Source organism: Sciurus vulgaris (genome assembly GCF_902686455.1).
Source record: "Sciurus vulgaris genome assembly, chromosome: 17".
Classification (NCBI taxonomy): domain Eukaryota; kingdom Metazoa; phylum Chordata; class Mammalia; order Rodentia; family Sciuridae; genus Sciurus; species Sciurus vulgaris.
In genome coordinates this window covers 58,021,848-58,031,651 of record NC_136478.1, presented here as the reverse complement: position 1 = coordinate 58,031,651, position 9,804 = coordinate 58,021,848, and the positions used below count along the sequence as shown (strand labels likewise).

Below are 9,804 nucleotides of genomic sequence, written 5' to 3'. Positions count from 1 at the left end.
GCTTCTATCACAGAGGCAGAGGGTGTTCAGTGGATAAAAGGACCTGGGGAGGCTGGTGGTGACTCACTGCCAGGGTCTCTCACAGATGGCCTCCTAGCTGCACATGTAGGGACTTGAGATGTTCTCACAGGGGCCTTTCACACAGGAGGGGCTTCAGGATGAAGATGGGGCCAGGACAGATCAGGGACCGCAGCCCGGTGACTCTGCAATGCTGGTGTGTGTGGTCTCACCAGGTCCCCTGCCCATGCTCACCCGGAGTCAGTCTCCCATACCTCCAGGCAGATGGTGGGCAGACACAGAGCACAAGGCCAGGAGACCCCGGCTATGTGTGGGCCACGTTCAGGGTGGGCAATGGCTGCAGGAATGACAGGTGTGCTCAGGACAGGCCTTGTCCTCTGGCATAGCTTCGTCCTGGGAATGTCTGCGTCTGCACAGATGGTTTGAGGAGACCCCTATCCTCTGGGCTGGGGAATGGTCCGTTAATTACCAAGAACAAAGTTGGCCCAAAGCCAGGGAGCCCACTGACAGTTTCCCCAAAGGGCTTTCAGCAAATTTGCTGAAGGACTGAGTTACCCTCTCTCCCTCCCGCCACCCACCCCAGTTCTCTGCCGGGTACTTGAATGTCTGCTGGGTAATGAAGCATGCAGGGAGGACGGCTCCAGGAACCCATCTGTTCTAGGGAACCCTCATCTGGAATTGTCCCCTCAGCTAGGAGTCCCTACTAGAACCCAAACCGTCTGCAGGACTCCTTCAACCTGCTGCCCAGCGGGAGGTGGGCGTGCGACCATCACAGAAAACGTTTCAAATACAATAGATTGAGGCAGTTGCACAAGATGAGCCACCGGCAGCCCTGCACATCATCACTGAGCGATGAAAACAGGTGAGTCACACGCGCAATTTCACATTTGATAGCCGTATGGTACGAGGTAGAGAGAAATAGGTGGTGTTCATTGTTTTCCCTACGCAGGTTTTTATTACGGAATGATACAGGCACCATGAAATTTACCTCTGTAGCCATTTTACAGTGACTCACCTGGTGACACTGAGAACATTCCAAGGTGCCTCCACCTCGCTCCAGGACATTTCGAAGTGGAGTCCATACCCACAGAGTGTCACTGCTGCCAGTCCCCATCCCTGGCACATACAGGGCTGCTTCCTGCCTCTCTGGATCTGCCTGTTCTGGGTACTTCCTATGAGTGGATCACCCAGGACCTGACCCTTGCCTGTACTGGTGTTTCCAGCCATGCCTTCGCGTGGGCCGCAGGTCTTCAGGGCTGAGCAATGGATGTCTCGCTGTGCAGCCGGACCTCACTCTGCTAACTGGTAGTCACTCGGTGGACCTAGGGTTGTGTGTCTCTGTTGGCTGTCACAACAGTGCTGCTGGGAACACGGGCACACAGTTTTTGCAGGAACCTGTTTCCGGGTCTTTTAACTGTGTACCCGGGAGTGAAGCTGCTGGGCCTGGTGGCAATTCTGTTTGACATCTGGAGGCTGCTAAGCTGCATCCGCTGTGGCTGCACCCTGCCGGTCTTCTTAATAGTCTACTGAACAGTCTTCCTTGGGTATCCCGAGGGACTGGTTCCAAGACCATAACCAATTCCCCTTTGGGTGCCAAAATCTCCAGATGCTCCAATGTAGTTTATAAATTTCACAATATACAACAGCGCAGTGTTGGTACATGACCCACCCACATCTTCCGGGTACAGTAAATCATCTCTAATGACTCCAATGCCTGATCCAATGTAAACGTCATATAAATAGCTGAGGCATTGTATCTGTTGGGAATAGGGCCAGAGAAAAGTCCATATATCTTCCGCACACACGGTTTTTCCCGTGTTTTTGACCTGAGGTCGGCTGAATTTGCAGACGTGGAACCTGCAGACCCCGAGGGCCAACTGAATTTATACTCACTATATCCAAAATGTTGTAACTGCAGCATGTCATCCCCAAGACAGCTCTGGCCTTCATTCCGCGTGTTCGAGGTCTGGTGTGGGATCAGCCCTGACCGCTTGGTTCTGTGCAGCTCGTTTGCTCCATTGCCACCCAGCCACTGGCCGGCTACCCTCTGGGTCGGCACCACGCTGGATAAACTCTGTTTTATTCATCTTCTTTCACTGGGTCTTGTTTCTGCTTCATTCCCGGCAGCTCTGAGGTCTTCATCATTCCCGGGCTTCAGGAAGAAGAGCGGGCGGCCGTGCAGAAACGCAGTGACCAGGTGCTCAGGGCTCTGCAGGGCCTGCACGTCCAGGCCAAGCAGGTGAGCGAGGTGGAGGCTCCCAGGCCCCAGGTGAGCGCGGCCGAGGCTCCTGGGCCCCACGGTGCCCCTGTGCAGGGTTCTGGGGGCGCCTCCACCAGGCTGGGCAGCAGCGAGGGCGGAAATAGAAGGAAGCCCACCTGCACCCCCACACTGTGGGAGGAGGCAGATGCTGCCCCTGCCCAAGCAACAGCCTCGTCTGCAGGAGCAGACCCTCTAACTGGCCTCTCCCTGATGCCCAGGCGCCGGTCATCGCAGTCCTGGGCTCCGGCGGGGGCCTGCGGGCCCACATCGCCTATCTTGGGGTCCTGAGCGAGCTGAGACGACAGGGGCTGCTGGATGCTGTCACCTACCTCGCCGGCGTCTCGGGGTCCACTTGGTGAGTTGGCCGCACTTTCCGTGGGTCAGGAGGGTGAGGTTTTCCCTCCTGACATCAAATGCCTGCTGCCTTGTCTTGTTTTTTTCCTCCTTTTTGAACTCATGAAGTCACAAGTTTTCAATTCTTCCAAAATTTAACAAATTGTACACTGGTGCATTAAAATAGGTTGGAAATCATAATTCAGATCTTATGTTATTATATTAATTAATATTACAATTATAATATTTTGAATGACACAATACACCAGAGCTCACTCCTACCTGGTGGTGACTCTGTTCTGGTTAGCAGCCTCCGCCTCGCCCCTGCCTCGCCACCCTCGCATCCTCTGGTGACCACTACCCTGCTGTTTCCAGTGCTCTTCTCCAAACCTCCACACCCCTGGGTGTCCCTCGATTCACGTGCATTCTGACACTGTCGACCCAGAGTGATGTCAGAGCCCACCAGTGAAAGGGGCTGAGCCCCACAGGACTGGCTCCACATCAGACACCAAGTTCTGGGCCACCGGGTCTTCTGAGGGACTGGCTATACATTCCCATGACCTCCTCCTCAGGTCCCGTAATTTCCTAGGCAGGTCCCAGAGCTCAGGAACACACTTTACTTCCGTGTACTGGTTTACTGTAAAGCAGAGAACTTAGGAACAGCCAGAAAGAGGAGGTGCACAGGGCCGGGCTGGGGCCCGCGGAGCTCCGTGCCCCTGAGCACAACACTCTCCCTCCACCTCCGTGTGTCCCCCAGTCCAGAACCCTCAGAACCCTATGGTTTAGGGTTTATGGAGGCTTCATTACAGAGACATGATTGATTAAATTATTGCCCCTTGGGGGTTGAAGCCAATCTCCAGCCCCTCTCGCCCTCCACCCCCAGAGGTGGGGATCTGGGCTGAAAGTTCCAAACTTTGGTCTTCCTGGTGACCAGCCCCCACCCTAAACCTTAGAGGCCCCTGGGCCAAGAGTCATCTCATTAGAGCCAAAGGGACTACTGGTCATCTGGAACTCCCAAGAGTTTTAGGAGGTCTGTGCCAGCAACAGGTGACAGACCCCAAATACCTTCCCTATACCACAGAAGGCCTGGGCCAGGCGATGCAGTAAGTGCTTGCTGATGCTACAGGATCTTCCCCCATCCACGTGGGCTTTACACTTCAGGTGGATGGGACAAACACAGCCCCGTGAGACTCCCCAGCCTGTATGACAAAGCACTGCATCAAGTCTGGGCAGGACTTTCTCATTCAAGAAACCCCGGTGACAGGGATGAAGCAGACTCAGGGCCTGCTTCTCAGTCCAAGGCAGACCTTCCTTGGTTCACCTTGGCATGTTTTCAGTGCAGGAGGTGAGGCTAGACTGGCGTCTGAGCTGAGTATGCAGAAGGTTAATGATGAATGGCAAGAACCAGCAGGAAGAGCAGAGTCGCAGAGCTGAGGGGAGAGGCGGGTCCTGCCTGCTCACCTGAGATCCCTGGGTTCCCTGCCAGAGGGCACAGGGCTTAGCAGAACCGCCCTGCGGCTAACTCCAGGTGGCGCTGCTGCACCAGGAATTGCAAGATTTCCTTCAGGGTGCAGGGGCTGCAGCCTGTGGGTAAAAGGCAAGCCTTACATTCCCGGGAGCTGTCCTTGTGAGCTGTTGTAAGCCCGATGCAGCCGTGCTGTGCCTCAGTTTCCTCAAATGTCAGAGAGGTTAACAGGACTAGCCTCTGTGCTGTTGTAAACAGTGTAACAATTGTAAACAGTGCATCCCATAGAAACAGCGTAAGCTACACCTGCCACTTAAAATTTATTTAATGAATAAATTTTATTATTTTATTAAATGAATGATCATTTCCAGGAGGGAAATGAAAATTAATTATTTTGTTTAATTAATTATTTAATGAATTATTTTATTTAATTATTTAATGAATGAAAATTAATTATTTAATGAAAATTAATTATTTTATTTAATGAAAGATCATTTCCAGGAGGGAGGCCTGCAGGTTAAAATTTAAATGGCAGGTGTAGTACTATAGGTGTTAAAGTACTGTAGTCCCAGTACTTGGGAGGCTGAGGCCAGAGAATCACTTAGAATCCAGGACTTTGAGACCAGTCTTGGGAGACCTTGTTTCAAAAAATAATAATAAACCAGGCATGGTGGCGCACATCTGTGACCCCAGCGACTCTGGAGGCTGAGGCAAAAGGATCGCAAGTTCGAGGTCAGCCTCAGCAACTTATTGAGGACTTGTCTTAAAATAAGGATGAAAAGGACTGGGGATGTGGCTCAGTGGTGGAGCACTTGCCTAGTACGTTTGAGGCACAGTGTTCAATCCTCAGCACCACATGAAAATAAATGAAATAAAGGCATTATGTCCAACTACCACTAAAATATACATATATATTATAAAAGATATATATATAAACAGTTTTTAAAGATAATGAAAATTAAGTAAAATTGAGAATCCATTTCTTAAGTCACAGTCGTCACATTTCAGGGGCTCAAGAACTGCATGTGGTTGTCTTGATCATGTTGGACAGCGCCAGGTTAGGCAGCACTCAAGAAGTAGTATCACGAACAGCAGAACTATTTAGTTAGTGAATAAATGGACATCAAGTCTCCTTACTAGGAACCGGCAGGTGCTCCTGCTTAGAAAATCCTATCTGGGCTTGTTCTCAACTTGATGCTGTCAGGTCTGCTACAGAAGATAATGTGGAGATGGTCGACTATGGGAAAATGTACAGATCTGCTTCATATGACCTGTGTCATCTTGCAGCAGTTGCTTATCCTCTCTGTGCCTCAGTGTCTTCCTCGTGAACTGAGAATAATCTTATCATTCTTTTTGTTGGCTTGTTATAAATGTCTACAGATAACACCTGTGACTGTTGCCTATTAACACTGGATAAATGTTAGTCTGGAAGAATGCTCCTGGGCTCTCATCAATCATTTCTATCTTGCTTTCATTTTCCCATCACCCTGGAGGCTGTTGGAGGCCTCCCTGGAGCTTCCTGCTCTGCCGTCTCACTTACTTTATTTAATGAATGATTATTTCCAGGAGGGAGGCCTGCAGGTTAATGGAGGCCCTCCCAGCCTTCTAGGTCCTCATGTCAGGTCCTCCACCCAGCCCACATCCTCTGCCCCCAGGGCAATGTCCTCCTTCTATGCCAAGGACGGGAACACAGAGGACATCGAGGCCGAACTGAAACGTCGATTTGACCAGAGGGAGTGGGACTGGCGCAGGAGCCTGGAGGAGACAGTCCGGTCAGCCAGGACCTTGGAGAATTACTCTCTGACTGACTTTTGGGCCTACTTGGTCGTCTCCAAACAAACCCGAGAAGTAAGTCAGGCCAGCAGAGGGCCTGGGGCCCTGGGGACAGTTCTTGGCCAACATCTCCCTTCGCGCCTCTTAAGGCTCTCAAGTCTCCAGCTCTGGGCACTCAGATCTTGCTTCAGGGTGCAAGACAGTGGGGTCGCTTTGGTTGCAAGTGGCAGAATCAGACTCTGATTCATTTATGCCAAAAATAAAGTAACGCGCTCTCCAGGAAAGCTCCCAGCGCCTCCAGGGCAGCAGGGAGCCCGGTCAGCTCCCTCACCTGTCCCTGTACTTGCTGTCCTAAGCACAGGCAGGCTGGGCTCCTCAGCTTCCCTGTGAACCTAGTGGAAAATGTTTTCCCAGCCCCAAAGCAGCTGGCGTCCACTCTGGAGCCTCCAAGCCTGGGACCAAGCCCCAGTCTCCTGAAGTCACCAGTCGGTCATCTCAACTCAGGGCAGATGCTGCCCAGGGTCCAAATGTCCATGGTGCCAGGGTGACCTCCACATGGGGTGCAGTTCTCAGAGCAGGAGGGTTGAGTGACTGTGGAGTGGGATCCCAAAATGAGCTCTGTAAGCTCAGGGACATGGCTAGTGGTCAAATAAAATCGGACAGAAAGTGGCCCAAGCACGCTTTATTGGGTGAAATTCCCAGTACCCCCGGGGGGTTCAGGTCAGGATAGGGAGCCAGAGAAAATCGCACATGGTCCAGCTGCCCAGGGTCTTTATAGGCCGGAATGGGCCGGGGTCCTGCTGAGTGACAGGTGGATGTGAGGGTCAGTGGAGTTTTCCTGCCATTTGATTGGTCGCCGTGTGGCCCACTTCCCTGTGCCTCAGTTGCTCTGCTCTCCGTCACACTGTCGTCCAAATTCCGACCTAACAGGCTCCTCCTCCCAGTTGGGTTGGGTTGACCCTGTCCCATTCTCAGGCATTGGAAGGGACAGAGAGAGCCTCACCTATAGAATGGGGACTGAAAAGTAATGACTGCACAGGATTTCTACCAGATGTGTCATTGGGGGTCGGGTGCGGCTGACAGAGGGACCGGCTGCCTGTGGTTGACGGGAGCCTGGGGCCGGGACGTCCTCTCCCCCATAGTTTAACCTGCTGCCTTCGGGCTTTACAGAGATGTGACTGGTAGTCCCCGAATTGGACACGTACAAGTGTTTGATGGACACATCTGGATGAGTTGGGACATACGTGTGTACCTGGGACCCCATTGTCACAATCAAGGCACCAAACACCCAGAGACCCCCTGTGCTCTAGGGTGCTCGTGGTGGAGGTGTGGGTTGGCGCTCCTCATGGGGCCCTTTCCCTCAGGTTACACCAGGTGAGGTGAGCCAGGCGCAGGAGGACCCAGGCCGCGCAGTTCCACCTCTGGGAGGCTTCGGGGACAGCCAAACTCGCCTCGGCATGTTGGAAATACTCTGGGTCCTGCGCCCCCCGGAAGCCAAAAAAGAACACTCGGGGATTGGCCTGCTCTGTTGGCAGGACAAGCTTTTTCTTTCCCTGCAGAGGGGCGCACAGCAGTTAAAACCAAAGCAGGCCTGCAGAGCAGGCAGTCTGCTCAGCCTTTGTCCCCGAGGTGTTCCCGGAGGGCGGGGCTGATCCACAAGCTTTGGGGCCCCAGCTATTAGGGAAAGAGGTACTGACCACTTGGCATTGGCATCCGCTGATAATGACCATTAGGCTATTTAAAGAAATACACCTTTAGTTCTCCCCACCTCCCTCTCTCCCTCCTGGTAGGAAGGTTCCCCTGGGTGGAGTGCCTTTGGCCTTTGGGCACATACAGCTTTGGCTCTGGGGGTCCATCCGGCGCCTCCTTCTCACTTCCTGTCTGTCAAGGGGCTGTGGATTTTTACCCCCTGGTGTTAGCGGCTTGTAACTTTCCCCCTGCTGTCCCCTCCAGTTGCCTTTCCTGCATCCGAAGTCATTTTACATTTAAAGCTAAATACTGTATTTTAAAAATGGACCACGGGGATTTTGTATTTCTCAAAGCCGAAGCTAGAACAGTGGCCGCAGGACCTGGGGCAGAGGGGAGGCAGAAATGGGAACTTGTTGCTCAAAGGGCATAAGGTTTCAGTTCCGTGAGGTGAATGGGTTCTGGAGATCCCTGTACAGCATAGGATCTGCCACTGACAGTGCAGTCCTGTAGCTGAAAGCTCGGTCCTTGTCCTGGATGCCCATTCAATAACGAGGACACGATTTTGGGAAAATGAAGTTTCATTGCTTTGCAAGCAAAGGACAAGTACAGGGGACTCCTGTCCCAGAGGGTGTGATTCTGTCCCTCAGGAGGAACAGGGAGGTTTTAAAAGGTGCTCTTCAAAGGCTCCATTCCAGGTGCCCTGACAGGGGGTCCCAGGGAGCCCAGATGGTGTGTTAACATTCACTTATTAACTTGGGAGATATTCACTTCCTAGATCCTCTGGCAGATATCTCCTTCCTGTGGAGCACAGAGAGCTCAGGGTAATCTTGTTAGGGAGGGGGAGAGGGAGAAGTGGAAAAGGAAATCTTGTCCTTTTTAAAAATAAGCCCCAGAACTATCTTCAAGAGGTGAAGTGGACCCCCTGTTACCGTGCTGTACCCTTTAAAACATGTTACAGGCCAGGTGGCAAAGTCTGTAATCCCAGTGACTCGGGAGGCTGAGGCAGGAGGATCGCAAGTTCAGGACCAGCCTCTACAACTCAGCATCCCTGTCTCAAAATACCAAAATAAAAAGGGCTGCGGATGTGCCTAGTGATAAAGCACCCCTGGGTTCAATTCCCATTTACCCCCAAAAAATAATATGTGAGGAGGCAGACAGTTCTCCCACTGTGAGTGTTTGAGGTGATTCAGGCCCTGTCACCCCTCTTTTGTCAGTGGCTGTGGTCCACGCAGGTCTGTGCCCTGTGGGGACTGATGGAGGCCTCAAGGGGATCCCCATGGGGTGGATCCTTGCTTCCACCTGGTTGCACCTCTGCTGCTCCTAAGGGTTCAGAGGCACCAGATTTCCCAACCAGATGTGTGCTTTTGATTCCTGGCCATCCGTGTTGATAGGACCCCACGAGGACAGCATAGGAAGCTCAGGACAGCAGTGCCCTGCGTCTGCCTGCTGACCTTCACCTCGCAATGTGGTCGAACACCCAGGCTTTGCAGTCAGACGCGTGGGTGTGGAGACCAGGCAGGGCGGCTCGTCCCCAGCATCTGAGCTGGGGACCACACCAGGCCACCTCCCCGAGGTTCAGGGGCAGGGCCCCAGGTCAGGCTGCAGTTGATCCTCCCAGGGGCACCCAGAAAGGGTCCCAGGGAAAGTGATACTGGCCTTCAGAACTGCCCACTGAACACCTGTTGTGTGTGAGTCGATTGTTGAAATGGGGAGAAAGGACATTCCAGCCGAGGGTGGGCCGTGGGGTGGGGGAAGGCCCTCCGGCACCCCCGCCACTCAACCTTGGTACCTTCTCTCCAAGCTGCAGGACTCTCACTTGTCCAGCATGAAGACGTGTGTGGACGAGGGGATGATGCCCTACCCGATATTTGCAGCCATTGACAATGACCTTCACGCTGCCTGGCAGAAGGAAAAAAGCCAGAGTAAGCAAAAAGCTGGAGGCGGGGAGGTAGCTGGGGGCCCAGAGGCACTGAGTGAAATGCCAGGAAGTCTCTCCCCGACCTTCCCTCTGGGGAGCCCAGGAGGAGCAAGGCTCCCAGGAGGGCAGAGGGAGGGCAGTCCCAGAAGCCACCTGAGGGCACACGCTGGCTTCCTGTGGACCAGACAGTCCTAACAGGCACCAGAGGGACGGCAAAGGGGCGGCACTTGCCTTTCACACCTGGTCTTTCTCTGGGTCCAGGTGCTATAGTTTCCAGAAGCTCCAATTCAGATCCTGAGACCAAGACCTCCTGACCCAGTTCCCTAAGCAAGAAATCATCTGTCACTC

General features: G+C 53.0%; 1 protein-coding gene across 3 annotated transcripts in view; it reads left to right on the top strand.

Moving 5' to 3' along the window:
• Nucleotides 1–9,804, top strand: part of PLA2G4C (phospholipase A2 group IVC) — a 28,085-nt gene continuing 18,281 nt past the window's right edge. For all 3 annotated transcript variants that reach the window (XM_079117140.1, XM_079117141.1, XM_079117142.1), the window contains exons 1-5: nt 1–880; nt 2,146–2,257; nt 2,497–2,633; nt 5,732–5,924; nt 9,340–9,460. In XM_079117140.1, the coding sequence (XP_078973266.1) occupies nt 834–880; nt 2,146–2,257; nt 2,497–2,633; nt 5,732–5,924; nt 9,340–9,460 (610 nt within the window). In that variant the 5' untranslated portion in view covers nt 1–833. The remainder of the gene's footprint in view (nt 881–2,145; nt 2,258–2,496; nt 2,634–5,731; nt 5,925–9,339; nt 9,461–9,804) is intronic.